Raw genomic sequence first — 16,973 nt, 5'->3', positions numbered from 1 at the left:
TTATTGCTGCACTAGGTTCCATAAAAATAGCCGGTGTTTCACATCTATTCTCTACTAACATAGTTTATTTTTTTTACAGTGGGAAGAGTGAAGCAAAAAAGGGCAGTAAAAGCAATTACATGCATTGTAAATTACAGCAGCAGTAAGCAAAGGACAATAAAAATATACCAAAGTTGAACAGTACTATGATTTATTTAGATATGCAGAACACTTCTGCTGTTTCTACTAACACCTGGCCCTACGCTTAATTTTTCCATCTACAATTATTATTTGCTTCAAGTGAACATATCTGGCAAAACAAAAACCCAGCAGAATTGTGCTGGCTCCAACAGGTTTCAGTTTGTTTTGAATTTGGTACACTCGAGCAGATCTTAAACTGTCCAAGAGATATTCTTCCCCAGCTTTATACCGGGAAATTATACCATCTTCAGAGTATCCAGAGTTTTTGACCGATACAAATCCCAGCACTGATAACCTCCCCCTAACTGCGTGGGGGAGAAAGCATAAAGTAGGTTACCTGGATTTTAAAATTTAACTTTGAAATCAGACCTCAAAAATATATCAGGGGCTGTATTTACCTCATGGTATCTGAGATGGAGACAAAACACACACGTGTACAAAAACGCACGACAAAATAAACGTACTGTGGGATGGGCACATAGTTTTGTTAAGTCTTTTGACTGCACTGGGCTTTTTTTGTAACATATTTCAATTGGCACAGAAAAACAAATCCAAGAGCCATCAAGTCCTCCTTTGGCAGGGCTATGCCAGTATTTTGCCAGATGGCTCAGTCTGTCAAATTAATTTTTTTAGGATATGGTTATTTCAAAGCACACAATATTTTGAGTCCTCAAAATGATATCAGGGACGAAGTTTTTTTCCACTGCATTATCAGTCTCCCAAAATCCTGATATTAAGATTAGAGTGACAGGCAGGGGTCAGCAAGGAATAAAACTCAACAAGAACAGCCAGCCTGGGAAATCCTTCTCTTTCTAGCATTTAAGCTGTAGACTTCCCTGGTGCTGGCAGAAATCCCCAACTGCTTCTGAACATAATGGGTTTTCCTTCTGTAAGTGGACATGTGACAGCATGAATCGTGCCTGGTTGAAGGATGGAGACCAGGAGAAGCTCAGTCAGACCTTAAATTAATTCTAGCTGATATATTTGTCATTGTTATCATAGCAGAGGCCAGTGCTTTTTTAATTCTCAAGTGGCTATTCCTGTATCTTCAGACATTTGGCTGAGGAGCAACAATCTGGAGACCGAAACAGCAAGACTCCTTCCTGGAAGAGTGAAGCTGTGAACCAGGATTTTAATAATGCCTTTTAGGTCTGGCAAAAATACAAAGGAGGCAGTGGAAGGCTCACTGGCAGCTGGGATCTGTTACTCCTGAAGCCACGACCACACCGTTCTGTACAAGAAATTGCACCCCCAGCATGTGTCTCCTCAACTTTCTCCACTGTCAGTGCATTGATAACTTCTGTCCAACTTTCTGCAGATAGTCTAAGCTTGGACACTTCAAGGTGGCCATGGTGGGCTAGGAGAAATAGCTACACAAACAAGACACTCACAGCTCTTTTGGCTCTAACCGCTATATGAATCCATGTCAACACCTCTGGAAAAACTTGCTGGTGCTGGAGTTCAACAGTTGGTGAGGCAACTTTTGTTATTCTCTTGAACTTGAGAAAACTGACAGACAATAGTCACCTTTTGTTTATTTTCTTTCCCCTCCTATTTTTGAAGCAACTTCTATCTCAGGCCTCAAGGACGCAGAGGCAGTATATCATAGATTCATAAAATATCAAGGTTGGAAGAGACCAAGGATCACCCGGTCCAACCTTTCATGGCGAAAGCGCGGTCTAGCCGAGATGGCCCAGCACACTGTGCAGCCAAATCTTAAGTGTCTGATGCTGGGGAAACCACCACTTCCCTGGGGAGACTATTCCAGTCGCTTACTGTTCTCAATGTGGAAAATTTTCCTCTTGTGCCCGATGGGAATCTCCCCAGGAGTAACCTGTACCCATACTCCTCATCTTTTCCATGTGACTCCTTGTGAAAAGGGACCCTCCATCTGCCTTCCCTTCCTCAAGGCTGAACCCCGTTCTCTCAGCTTTTCCTCATGTCAGGCTTCCCGGTCCTTTGACCATCTTTGTGGCCCTTCTCCGGGCCCTGTCCAGCCTGTCCATATCTAGTTTTGTACAGTGGGGACCAAAACTGAACACAGTATTCCAGCTGTGGCCTGACAAGCACTGAGTGGAGCGGGATAATGACTTCATTATCTCTGCTGGTGATGCCCTTGTCAATGCAGCCCCAGCATCCCGTTAGCTTTCTTTGCTGTAGCTGCACACTGTTTGCTCATATGGAGCTTGTTGTCCACCAGGACCCCAAGGTCCCTTTCCACAGAGCTGCTCCCTAGCCAGGCAAATCCCAGCCTGTGCTGCACTTCTGGGTCATGTTTTCCCAGGTGCAAGACCTTACAGTTCTCCTTGTTAAATTTCTTAAAGTTCTTGTTAGCCCACTTTTCCAGTTTATCCAAATCTTACTGCAGGGTGGCTCTCCCTTCTGAAGCCTCCACTTCCCCACTCACTGTAGTATCATCCGGGCACACCTTACCCCATCATCCAGATCACTTGTGAAGCTATTAGACAATGCTGGGCCCAATATCGATCCCTGAGGGACCCCACTTGTGACAGGCTGCCACTTTCAAAAGGAGCCATATGCCAAAGGTTTAATGCAATGTGAGTACATCAAGCTCCCAAACTGGTGCATGAAAGGATGATTGACATCAGGCAGCTCAAACATACAATCTGAGAGTTGAATCTGGGCTTCAGAGCAGTTCTCTCCAGAGCACAGATCTCATAAATTTTTGGATGTGTTCAGACCTATAAGAAATCTCTGAGCTAACACCAAACCAAGAGAGCTGCAAAGACAGCTGCTATGTGAAAGCAGGACGGCTGCACCAGAGCAATGGTATGTTCAAGCTCTATTAATAGTTTGAGAGCAGCAACAAACAAGTGCAATTACACTGTTTCCAGAGTCAGCTCAGAGCTTTGATCGCTGCCAGGTAGTGCACTTTGGCCCTACAGTGAAATGGAAGGGACATCATTCGGATTACAGTTCCACTTGTAATGTTGGAATTTAATTCAACAACACTAACCCTAGTTTTAAAGCGTCTTTATGCATGGCTATGGTGCAAGTTCTCATCATAGCCAGCAGAGATCTAGCCAATACAGTCAGGGGCATCTGGCAAGTGACCCAGTTCATGCTAAGGTAGATATTTAGCGGTGAGAGAGCTGAAACGCCCTCCAGGCCGTTATGTCTACCTCAATCAGATCTCCACTGACTACAATCGGAACCTGGGATATCTGGCTTAAAGGCAGACACTTGGATGTAGGCATAAATTATAAAGATGTTTCAGAAGGCAAGGTCTAACTAAAAATGACAGAAAATATGAACTTCACCATAAAAGCTTTTGGCTTTGGCCTACAAGTTAGTTTCTAGACTACGTGCCCGTTAGCAATGGGGACTAGCAACAAGGCTAACAAGCACAACTCTACATGATGCAGGAAATACTAAACTACAGAGACTGCTGCCATTCATAGTATTCCTGAAAAGTATTGATTGCACTTTGTAGCAGACTAGCTAACAGTCCTCATCTCTTTTTTCCAAAATAAATGCTCTCCTTTAAATCAAGAAAAGCACCATTAGTACCAAACATACAGGAAATGTGGTGCTTACTTCTGTATCTGCAGTACAAAGAATAATCACCAATATGGGTTTTTCTTTTCTCTATTTAATTCTGCTTTGCTCCTACACAGCTTAAGCCAACTATAGGTCTAAGTTAATTATCTCAAATGAGAACACATGTAGACAAAACTTTCTGTTGTATTTTTTTGGAATAATCTCCTCAGGGAAGTGGTGGATTCCCCATCGCTGGACTCTTAAGATTTGGCTGGGCCATCTTGTCTAAGCTGTGCTTTTGCCTAAAAAGGTTGGACTGGATGATCCTTGGTCTCCTCCAGCCTGGTATTCCGTGACTCTATTTTTAAGGGCTGTGTGACTACTACACCATAGAGATGCCTCTCTCCTTAGATTTTACTTTCTGGAACATCTAACATAAAACCAAAAAAATAAAGAAGTTACAAGCTCAATTCCATAAAGCATTCAGATTTTTCTCACAAAGTGGTATTGGATTGTGGCAGATGTGCAAGTACATCAGATACAATTCAAGTTTCATCATGTTGTTATGGGTGGTGGCAGAGATTTCAGGGAAAAGGCAAAACAAATAAAATATCCCACAGCCACCAAATTCTTTACGGTCCTCAGACAGGAAAAGGAGGCAGCAGGTAATGTACTCATGGTTCTAACAAACACAACTGTTCCTAACATTCTGTTTGCATGACTAGAGCTTAACTACAAAAATATGTGTATGCGTGGCCAATACACACACTGCCCAGCTTTTCTCCCAAAGTTTAAAAGGTTGACACACTTAACTCAGAAAAAAACAATAACAGATACAGTATCACTTAGGAGGACAAGACAGAAAGATTCTTCTCCTTACCCAGAAAAATCAGCAGAATACTGTCCATAATCAAAGATATAGACTCTGGTAATTTGGCACACAGTGAGGTATCCCAAAGCAAAAACAAAGCAATACCTGGAACGAAAATGAGGAAAAAAAAAAAAAAGCTTTTCAATTAAAAAGTATAAACATTTCTCCATTCAATAAACCATCTTTTAAGTAGAGTCTAGTACTCAATTATTAAATTACATGATTGGAGTGAGTAATTACACCTTTATTCTGTCTGGGGTTTTTTTGAAATATTTATTCTATTCAAGGACCACTATAAAAAACTGGAAGTCTTATAAAGAGAAAACCAATCTGTTTTTTTTTAAGTTCGAAGTTAGTTTTTGGCTATATGAGTATAGAAATTTAGCAAATTATACATCAAACATTACATTTCCACTGAATGTATTTCTATACATTTGATGTATTTCCATACGTTCAAAATTCAACACCACAAACCTCACTGCTGCTGTTTTCAAAGGAACTGGAAGAGACAATTTTCAAATACACACATTAAAATATATCTCACAGGAAAAGGAAAAGGATGCCTTTTGTACCTCCTGTTACAGCTGATCCTCAGCAAGTGTTTAGAAAGACACAAAGAAGAACCATCTTGTATAAAAATAACATAAATTTAATTGCACATACTGGTTTTTTTCAGGTCAGTAGTTTTTTTGCCCTTCTTTTAAAGATGTACAACAGTATAACTAATGAGAATTGATTTGCCAATACACCTCACAAAATCTGCCAGAGAGTCTCTGCAGCCAAAAAGGATGGTGAATTCCAGCAGGAACTCAACAAACCCTTTATGACTTTACCTAAATTTTACAGTCTTGAATTTTTCCACATAACTTAGGAAACACTCATGGTAATGAAAGCAAGCACTTGTTTAACATTCACAAGACTAATGTGCAACGCCCACAGCAAACTGCATTACACATTCAAAATCCAGTTAGAATGAAATATTCATACACCAAGTGGGAACTCGTGACTAGGACTGGATTCAGGTGAAACAGGGAGGCACACTACAGGAACAGCGTGGAACATGCTGCTGCTTTCTTTTCCAAACAAATGTTTTTGGGGAAAATAAATTGTTAACATAATAAATTCTAAAGACTCAGAAATTATTCTTCAATCTGAAAGTGACAGCTATTTTTGCCACCCAGAACACTTGCAGTTCAACTAATTAAGAGTCGTGCTAGATATAAGCTATTAAATATTTTAAAGCATCCAACTTCTAAATTACAGATTACCTTATGTATCAGTAGCTACATCAAACCAAACTTGTTACTGTTTTAGAATATTAACAATCTAAAACCAACATGCTATTGGGTGGACAATGGGTACAGATGTGATAACAACAAGAATCCTACAAAATTACATAATAATAGGCTCCTAATTCCACCAAATTATTTCATCAAGAAAAACAATTTAACGCAATTAAGTAGTTCATAGTGGATTGCAGCTACCAGGAGTATGATATGAAGTAGAAACCTTTTTACAAAGTTTGAAATAAAAATTTTCCTTAGCTATTTTAAGAAAAAAGTACCACCACCCTCAAAAAATCACTCAGGTGTAAGATGAATGAGGAGTATCTGGGTTCAGTTTGCCCACACAGAGATCAGTCCAAGTTCCTCCATTCACTAAAAATTCAGTATGGCGTTTTCAGCTTTACCAGCCTCTTGATTCAAGTACTAAAGAACTCTAGATTAAAAGTAATGTCTAGAGGTACATACATGCCCACCCACAGATACCATACTAAAAAGTCAAGAAAAATTAAAATACTGTTGTTTTCTTTAAGAGAATCTCATTTTCCCCCCACATAGATCACATATTTATTAGCAGTACATCCACAGTATATTGCAATAAATAGAATTACAAAAGTGATGCTAACTACAGCTTTCATAACTTAAAATGCTATGCACAGCAGCAATGCATTCTTTGTTAAGACAAGAAATACATGTAACACATCAGGTACATGTCTTCAGATGGAAGAAAAATCCATCCAATTTCTACCTTATACAATTTATGTCCTCAAACATCTACACTGCTTTTAAACCAACATTATGAAGGCTTCCTTTTGCAAGGAGAAAAGCTTTGCTGATAAGTACAAGCGAAGAAAACCTAATAAATATCCCAAAAGAAGAGAAGCGCTGAGAAACTACAAATCTTACGTTCTTTTCTGCACAGTCAGTATGAGACAGTCCCGCAGCATCAGGTGAACACGCAGCTATAAACTCCTGTCTCAGTGAAGAAACAGGTCATTGTTCTCAGTATCTTTTATAGACTTTGCATTCAAGTGACACATCCAGGGATTTCATGTATTGCATCTCCTTCACATGCTGCACTTCAGAAGTCTGGGACTCTTCCTGTCAGCACCTCCTCAGTTATGCTCCATGCGTTCAAGCATTTCATAAAAATTGCATTGTCTTAAAGATGAATTTTAGTGATAGTCAATGTTATCTCAGTTCTAGGTATACTAGAGAAATATACTAAACTGAGAAATAAAGAGATTACATGGGTCTGAATATCAGACTGGGGAGGTGCAAGGTCAATTCTTGGGGAAACTTACTTTTCTTAAAATTGACAGAACGGATATCACCAAGTACATTCTAGCCACACACACACAAGATCTCTGCACTTCCACAAATCTAACGACAGGTGTTCATGAATGGTGAAAGATTATATCTGTAGCTAATACAAGTAGATTAAACCAGTCCTGCACTTAGGAACACAGACTGAGGCAGCAATGCCACCTGATTACAGAAAAATGAAATGTGATGGGCAGGTTAAAGGATGCTTCTTCACTTGCAAGTTCCTATGGCTTACACACCTTCAAACTTCTACAGCAAGTTAACTTTCTACAATGAAGTGACTAGCCTGGTTGATGACAGGAGAGCAGTAGATACTGTCTACCTAGACAAGCTTTTGACTCTGTCTCCCATTGGATCCACACAGACAAGCTGTTGATCTACGGGCTGGATAAGCAGACGGTCAAGTGGACTGAAAATTGAACAGCTGAACCCAGAAGGTGGTAGCACAAAGTTGAGTTGGAGGCCAGCAGACTAGCTGTGTACCCCAGGGGTTATTACTGGGTTTGATCCTCTAACATCATCATTAACGATCTGGATGATGGAGCCAAGTGTAGTCTCATCAAGTTTGCTGATGACACCAAACTCAGAGGAGTGGCGAGTACACCAAAAGATCTTGGTACCATCCAGAGGAATCTCGATAGGTTGGAGAAATGTGCTAACAGGAACCTCCTGATGGTCAGCAAGGGAAAGTGCAAAGTCCCTACCCGAGGAAGAACAATCCCAGACATGAATATATGCCAGTAAACACCCAGATGGAAAACAGCTTGGAAGAAAAGGACTCAGGTGTCCTAGTGGACACCAAGTTGAACATGAGCAAACAGTTTGCCTTTACTGCAAAGAAGACAAGGGGGAGGGACAGCAATAGCCCTTTCCCAGCATCTTTAAAGGAGAAAATGTCACTTGCTATGACACCTGAGCAGGAGCTCAGCCGGCACCTTGCCTCGAGGAAAGCCAGAAACATCTATCAGATCCAGCATCTGCTATCCTTCCCAATACCCTCTTCCAACCCAAAACCTAACTGTACTACGGAAAGTCCACTTAGAAAGCAAAGCAACGAAATCAGAGCATTCTTTCTCGCCTTCATGTTTAGCCAGTATTTCTCTGGTTTTGGTGCTGACCAAAGTATCAGCCACCCGGGGTACTTCCAGATATCCTTCTAAACCGATGTTGGCCATCATGACCGACAACGGTAGGATTTCTTGCAACTTTCACTTAATACTGAAGTTATAGTGCAGAAATGGAAGAAAAAATAAAATTAAAAAAAAAGTTAAAGTTCTGCCTCAGATTCCAGATTCCAGTTTGCAATCTAAGCCAAAAGCTGTGCCCCCAGAGCGGTGAAACTTGCTGCTATGTTACATTCACCAAACACGACTATAAATTTTAACTGTCTTCCATCTACATCAGCCACCAGCTCCATGTTACACACAGCTGGGAAGACTTCAAATTTTTAACTGAGGAGGAAAACACAGGAACTTGCAACCCATACAACGCTTTTCACCTTCCCAGTACATCTCTGCACATCAGCCATACCACATCATATCCCTTGTTGATGAAAAATGTCATTCAACCAGGGAAAGGACAGCAATATGTTCTCCCCAAAGGTGATTTAAAAGGTTTATGACAGCTTCTCTCATTGTTCTTGTTTCTCCTATAGGTTTGCAGTGCAACTTGCTGATCATCTTAACTCTTGTACAAATTCAGCTTTACTTAAAATCCAAAACATAACGGAAAATGCTTTGAAAACTTTCTAAAATACTCTTACTGCATGTTTCCTACCTTCTTCAAAGGCTCATTCACCAAAACCACCCCTTAGAAACTTGAACAAAAAGACACCCAGAAACTTGAGTAAGGTTTTGCAAAGCGCAGCCACACAAAGTTTTACCCAACTACAATGGTTTTACCTGAAGCCAAATTCTCTCTTCCATCAGAAAAGCAATTGGTTTTAAAAGTCAATGTTATTCCATACCCGTTTCTCAACGAAAAAAAGTCCTTGGGAGCAGAAAGACAGAAGTAATTCATACTGGACATGAATGACTAGAAGCAAGTCCCTATATTGTTATTATTACAAGTAACTTTAAGATAAATGGACATGTAATGAATATTGCCTTTTTATTGCATATAGTACAAAGACATTCATTTATAATATGTTTGAGACTAATTCACAGCATCTTTGCCAAAATGACCTGACCTTATCTATCAACAGACGTGATAAAGTCAGACATGTCTGCGGGACACTGCAGTAGTGAAGTATCAGAAAGCAGAACAGATTGTCTGAAATGTCTAACTTCTGCTTTAGAGTTAAAAAAAAAATAAGATTTTAAGCAAACCATACTGGATAATCCATTATACAGGAGGGCTTTTCCTGTACAACTCTGCCACTTTATGTTTTAATTCCTTACTACTTTGAACTTCCAAGATCACGAAAACTAATACCAATTATCATCTGCCCATAAAATTCTATCATTCCTTTAAAAAGAAACATATCAAGTAAATTAATCCATTTTGTAAAAGTATATTCTAACATTATACATAAATTATAACTTAACCTATTGTACACATATAGTATTATGATAAGTGATTCTAAAAGTCACGCATCTGTGACAACAGAAAATACTACCCAGGCAGCCTCTCTAAGTAGCACTGTATAGAAGATGCTCATCAAAAGAGCTTCTGATTAATTCTATTTAAAAAGCCAGCGTTCACACCAGCTCTGCTCATCTACTTCAGTGCAAAGTGGTCTGATTTTGTTGGAACACCTGATTTTTTTACCTTACAGGCAAAGCCTTTTTATCCTTACAAATTCATTGCACATGACACACCTGCTGTCCCACCATCACATCATTGACACCAGAAGGACATAAAAGCCCGACAAGAGTGGCAGCACTAGGTCAGGCAAAGTCTCCACCTATAGCCCGGGACCTAGGACTGTGTTTCTCCCCAAAGCAGCTAAAACACAGATGCCCAGGAAAGCAGATGGGTGGAGCAAGCACACAAACTACCTCCCAATGCTCTCCCAGACCCAAACCATCATCATCTAAAGACCTGGATTCAAACATGGCATCCAGACATCTAACAGCCCTCAGCATACAGTTCCTCTATCAACTTAATTGCTCCATAGCACACCCTCAACTTTACCACCCTCTGTTGCTCCAAACACACTTGAGAAAGAGCCTGCTTCCATAAAGCTTCCATAGCTTTATATTCTGTGCTTTAACAGACAGGTTTTTATCCAGCTTTTGTCCTTGTCCTTCACAGATTTTGGGTTGCTGGCTAAGAAAGAGCAACAACTCCATAGGTTACTTCTGGAGCTTTGTACCCACTGATGGGCAAGTCGGGCTGCACACAGGCCGAGGCTAACCATAACATACGTTAGCTGAGTGTATTTACATCACCAGGGGCGGGAGTCACATTTGTGATTGTTTTTAGACTTTTGGGGGACTCGGTGTCTTAGTTATAAAATATTTTGTCCACCATAGTTGTCTACCATAACTATCTCCATTTGCACAAAACTAAGCAAAAACAGAACTGCAGTCTTGACCATGGCACACTGAGGAAGCACAACGGCTTCTGTGATTTTAGGCTGTTCCCGCACAGTGGAAGGACAACAGCACAACACATTCTTCCACGCTATTTGCTGGAAGAAAGTAACCAATCAACACAACTTTTTCACCAGGTAGTTGGCACATACTACAGATTTAGCCTTGAAATAAAGATTTCATGTCCAATCAAGATCCATTCCTTCCATAATGTTTAGAAATACTACTTTTTTTGTTTCTAAGTGTGCAATTATTCAGTTCCAAAAGCAGACCCGACCGCCGTGTAACACTATACTGCTTTGATTTTTAAAGAAGATGATAGGATAGTTTGAGTTTTCCCGTGCCCACTGCCAAGAGCTGCTGCCTGGGTTAGTTTGTTTGGTTTTCCCATCGTTTTATGCAACATTAAAAAAACAAATAAACAAATTCTTGTCTCTATGGTCAGAACTGAGTTCTTATCAAAATGCAACTACGTTAATCGTTTTCATTCTAATGAGCATAAACAGTTTTCATTGTTCACACTGAGAAATTCAACTCTATGTAGTTAAAACATACAATATTTGTTTGCAAAACTGCAAAGGGAAAAATTTACGCCAAGCAAAAATGTCCAAAGTGCCAAAGCTAAGCATCTGATTCTGTAACCATCAAGTACAATCCAATAAAAATATTGATTTGAATTAGCTTAGCTTTGACTGTCTAAGAGTCACAAGGGAAGCTCGCCTGCCCCAGCCGGACATTGTTACACCAAGAAGAAATTCGTATTTACACAATTCCCGTTCAAACTATGGATGCACTATGGACATACCTTATCAGTATTAGAACATAGGTCAGTTTTACGACATTCAGTAACAGACTCAGTGTGTGTTTTCACCCAGATCCCAATCCTCTCTGCTTTTCAAGAAACCACAGACTAAGATGTGAGGAAGCCCTCTGATCCATACTCTAGTCCGTCCCTCTGATTACTACAAGCAGAGAGCCAAAACACATTTAAAAAAACACCAAAAAACCCTCAAAACTCCCCAAGAAGAAAAAACCGGACTGGCTATGAGCCCGTTTCCAGAGAAGGAAGCATTCATCTCATCATACTATGGTAACATGCAATCAGCTATCCATCCCATTCTGTCCTCTTCAACCCTCAGCTGAAGATTTTGGGTCTTACAGACATTTTAAAGTAAAGTTAAGAAGTGGACAGAGCTCTCCGACATTGGATACAACAACAGTTCTACACAACATCCAGCACAATGGCTGCACGCCGCTTCCAACACCATTCACTTGGCGTGCCTGCCGCTGCCGTGCTGAGACTGGCCGAGTGGGCAGCACGAGGCGGCCGCGTCAGGCCCACACCACCAGACCAGCTACTATCGGTGTTGGGTTTTTTCAGCCAGCAGAGAAAAAGCTACCCAGGCCCACTGTATATGGCTGTATGCAGGAATCCACGAAACCATGGGACACAAAGCTTCGTCAGCTTAACTGCACCGAGAACCATTTGTGACTGTTTTGCTACTTTTGTTAGTAAAAATTCCCCACAGATACTACCACTTGCTTGATGTATTTTGATGATTTGCTACATAATGCCTTGGTGCCTTGGTAAAGTAAATCTTGAACCAAGCTAAATTAAACAATTACTCCATTCATAGCTACAGGCCATATTCTAAATGCAACATTAATATATGACAAATACAACACAGATATACTTGTGAAAATGCATACCAAAAACTTGGTATTTTCCACATGCTCCCTAAGTTTACATTCTCTCACTTTCCAATCTCTCACATTGCTCCCTCCAACACCTCAAGAATGAGAAAATGTTGTAAGTTCTCATACCTGGGAGAAAAATCTACAGCTAAAGGGGACGCAGGGATGAGAGTGCTTTCATTTCTTCCCTGGATGAAACGCATTGTGCGTTTCATTCTTCCTCTAAGCCTCCAAAAGGACATGGAACCAGGAAGGGTGGGAATAGAAAAGATTAATTTATCCTTTATCAAAGCTGAGAACTGAAACTGACTGTGTCCATAACCTTAACCTTTAACTGAGATGAGACATGAGAGGTCAGCTAAGTTCTCGCTCACTCAAAGAAACATAGTGTGCCATATAAACCCCTATTTCTGCAATCACTCCAAGTACAACAGTAAACAATGTAGATAAGAGCACCAGATTTGACCTTTTTATTCTAAAAAGCTGATGACAGTACACAGCACTTTAAAATGCAAACAAAGAAGAAAGCCTAACAGCTTCACAACAATTTCCCTTACAAAATCCAGATGAAGGAAGGAGATTCTTGACAGATCTGACAAAATAAGTACTCATAATTCAGAAATAAAATAGCTGCTAAGTACAACAAACACTTCTATGCTGGTGCTGCGAATTTTTAACTGTTCACCCAGTTTTTCTATGCATTTTTCTATATAATATTTGTCTAGCAATATGATGTTTCAGCATCACAGCATGCAATTGATGTTAGCCTTCCTCCTTCTCTTGTGACAAATAAGTAATCTTCTTTCAAACATCAGAACCGTGACCAGTATATTTACTTTTGTAAACCATCAGAAACTCATAGAGCACATAGCCAGAAAAACATCTCTTTTTAGGAGCTAGGCAGCCAGATAATTTCTGTAGAATACGTTTAAGGAAATAAAGGTGTTATTACAGAACACTGACAATAATAGGTTTATTAAAAGTACTGTTTTGAAGGAGAGCCCTACCTGCCATAATGGTTTAGCAACTATAAACCAGAACTGCTAAACACAAAATATTTTGCAAGACTAAATCAGTTTGTTTCAGTGGGCCACGAAGCTTCATGCAAGAACTCACAGCCAGTAAAAGACAGCAAGTTGTCTGTTGGCATAACCATAGTGAGGTCAATCATTAAAGTGCTGGGAATTCAGCACTTGGCAAGTATCATCTTGGATCAAGGTAAGAGCGAGCTGTTATTTTCATTTCACCCACAGATCACCCTGCTCCAGTTACACACCCCTGTCCCACTCCACACACATCTCCACGTGCCACATTTGCTGCTCCTTCCCGGCTGTCCCAGCCCCCCAAGCTCTGCTGCAACCCCCACATCCTTGCCTGGAGACACAACACCTTGGACTAACAGTTCAGCTGCAACACCACTGGGAGCCAGGGTGGAGTTCTGCTCAGTCATGAGGTGATGCCAGCTGGAATTTGTGTTCAGCCAGCTACGAGACATTTTCTGCAAGCATTAAGGATGGCAGCAGCTGGGAAACATACGGGATGTGATTTGCTGAGAAGGTGGTTGTGCAGCCAGAATCAGCAGACAGGGCAGCAAGCAGATTAATAAACAACTCACATCCCTGCAAGTGAAGTGTGAGAAGTGAAAGGCCACAGGAATCAAATTTTTTTACAGGAACAGAATATTTGGATTATTCTAATATCAAAGGAAAGCCAGGAGCTTGTGTTAATAACCTGACGGAACTGCATTTCCTTTTAAGCCCCTTTAGAAACTGAAATACCCTCTTTCACGGAGGTACTTCTGAGGAGACAACGGTACTCTTACTTCCCATCATATTTCCTGCTTCCCCTTCAAGAAGGAATCAAACAGCTGTTGGATTTCCCCCGGCCACCGAATGAACTGCAAGCCCCACGGCCGGTCAGACCCACACCAGCGCTGTGCAGCCCTGCTCCCTCCCAAATCATGTACATGGCCTTGCAACCAGACATGCATCTCAATCAGCACAACAGTTGGAATAAAAACTTCCCCGAAAAAAAATATTTACTTAAAATACAGCTTAAAAGCCTGTTTTGCTTCAATGTTTAACATTCTTTTAACCGTGAAAGACCTATCCCTTCAGATGACTTGTTTAACATCCGTCCAAATTTCTCTCCCTGCCCCGCTTCAAACTAAGTTAAAGCACCACGATCACACAAAAAAATCACGTCTTCTACATCCTTTAATCAATGTATGGCAACATGTATAACGTTCACAGGATGCATCAGGTTCACCACTGTCACAGTATTTGTCCCACACTCCTACAGAATCCAAGCCAGCTGCTTCCTGCTCCCAGACTGCAGAAAACCTGTCAGTAGCTCAATTTCTTTGCTTCACAGTGAACCCCGACACAGGTTACTCCTAAACACAGCATGGCAACTTTTATTTTCTCCCATTTAACAAACGCTACTGACAATTTCCAGGGGTGAATTGGAGATACTCCAGAAGAAGAGTGATATGCAATAGAAATGGCACAGCAAGAAACCATTCCTCGGCAAAAGGCAACTCCACGCGTAACGGTTAATGGTGGCATACAGCAGTCCTGCTGCACGATTACTTGTAAGGAAGTACTTCAAACTAAATGGAACAAGCAGTACCTGTAGATTGTGGCATGCAAGTACACAAGGAATCCATTATGAAAAACCTTGCATTTATTTTTGGAACATTTTTCCTTCTTCTAGTTAATTTTCTTTCTTTGGTTTCCCATTGTTAACTACCCAGTGACAGTCCAAGTCATGGCACAATCACAATAATTATCAAAAGCTATAGTTATGAGCTCTAAATTAGGAAGTAACTGTATGCTCAAGGTATATATTTATATAGTACATATAATTATATACACTCTACTTTTTTTTCTTTAGTTGTTATTTACTTGGGTACTGTCCTGATCCCACCTCTTTACACATTTGAACTTAGCTGCACTTTCAGCCCACACACCAGTCTCTGAACTGCTTGCACTCTACTTTGTAATCTCCCTCCTCATCAGAAAAGACAAGCAAAGCCAGCTGTGACTGCAGTCTTCAAAATGTTCCATCCAAACGCCCAGAGCAATCAAATTATCTCACAACTAACTAAAAATAATTTTTTAAAAATCAGAATTGCTCGGTTTATTCCAGACAAAAGAATCATACAACCTAGCAAGTTATCATATAGATGTAACTAGCAGAGACTTTTGGGTAGATTTAATCTAAGCATATGCTAGTGGAAGAGGCTGCATTTCTGTATAAATGCAGTTCTCATGTCAATGCTAAGAAGGATAAGGAATGTCAGGTTGTTCATCAATTACACTTTGAGATATGAAATCAAAATCATCAATTATGAAAGTATATGTACCCCATACCCGTACCATTTGCCTATCACTCCTCAAGGTGTTCCATTACCTTCCTGAATTATTCTCTCATTATATTTCCTAAAACTCACTACAGATCTCAACTTTCAATTAACTGAATTTATATAATTCAGAATAGTCACTTAAAATGCTCCAAAGGAAATTAATAATAATCAACCTTACTTCCACAATTTCTTTCTCCCGGCATTCTGTACTCACCGAGTATCTGGAAATTTCCTCATACTACTGGTTTATTCTGTTTTGTACAAGTAGGGATATGACCAAACACAATAAGCCATTCTTTATGCAAGCTAAGACCAGTTATTTTGTTTGTCATGAACATGATGTCCAGGCAAATGAACTTCTTGCTCCACAATCTTCTGTCACATTGACTTATTGATGAACAAAACCTCTTGCTGCTAGCAGGATTTCCTGAGGGGTGCAAGTTATGAACAAGACATGTATCCGCAATCATTTTGTCAGCTCAAAGCTTCCTTTGTGAAAATTTTAATTACTTAAATTCCCTTATCTACAGGTAATGCAAAAGTCACCCAAGAATTCTAAAGTGACATTTATAAATTTTAAACCTGAACTACAAAAAAAAGAGACTAAGAAGAAATTTTGTCTTGATTTGCATTTTTCATGACTAGTACTAGCCTGAATTAGGAAACATTCTCACATTTATTTTTAATTATACTTCTGATGCTATGCAGTAAAAAAAGGTATCCAGACTACCAAAAGGTAAATATTCTCACTTAGAATCAAATTTGTTAAACTTGGAGCAGGAATTTACATGGAATAGTTTGTGCATAGCAAGAAATGCATGCCATATCCAGAAGAAGACTGCTATTATCACAGCCGCAAAGGTCCCACTGCATGTTACACGGTTCACTGTAACATCACTCGAGAGCCAGCACTGATGGGCAGAACAATGAAGGAAGGGAACCAAACTCCAGCAGCCAGGGAAATGCACCACAGACTCACTGTACGATTACAAGTAGATGACTTAAATCAAGATACACAAATACAAGTGTTCTTATTTAAAATACTCATTCTCTAGATATTGAAATTCCTGTTATATAAACCTACAGAATCTTGATATTTAGGACTTAATTTTATGGAGCTATTTCAATCCCTCTGACTGCCCCATCTATAAATCACAAAGAGAAACACTTACCTAGTTCGCAAGAGCATTCTATAAATAAGTGCATTAAAGATA

General features: G+C 40.0%; 1 protein-coding gene across 3 annotated transcripts in view; it reads right to left on the bottom strand.

Moving 5' to 3' along the window:
* The window catches only part of MBOAT2 (membrane bound O-acyltransferase domain containing 2), a 100,567-nt gene that overhangs the window by 36,167 nt on the left and 47,427 nt on the right, over positions 1–16,973 (bottom strand). For 2 of the 3 annotated variants that reach the window (XM_054061210.1, XM_054061208.1), the window contains exon 4: positions 4,562–4,657. In XM_054061210.1, coding sequence (XP_053917185.1) covers positions 4,562–4,657 — 96 coding nt within the window. Of the gene's footprint in view, positions 1–4,561; positions 4,658–12,521; positions 12,634–16,973 lie in introns of those variants that run through there. The other variant, XM_054061209.1, reaches the window with a different exon arrangement.

This window comes from Cuculus canorus, chromosome 3 (assembly GCF_017976375.1).
Source record: "Cuculus canorus isolate bCucCan1 chromosome 3, bCucCan1.pri, whole genome shotgun sequence".
NCBI classification, from domain to species: domain Eukaryota; kingdom Metazoa; phylum Chordata; class Aves; order Cuculiformes; family Cuculidae; genus Cuculus; species Cuculus canorus.
The sequence above is the reverse complement of the archived record's forward strand: the minus strand, read 5'-3'. Positions and strand labels throughout refer to the sequence as shown.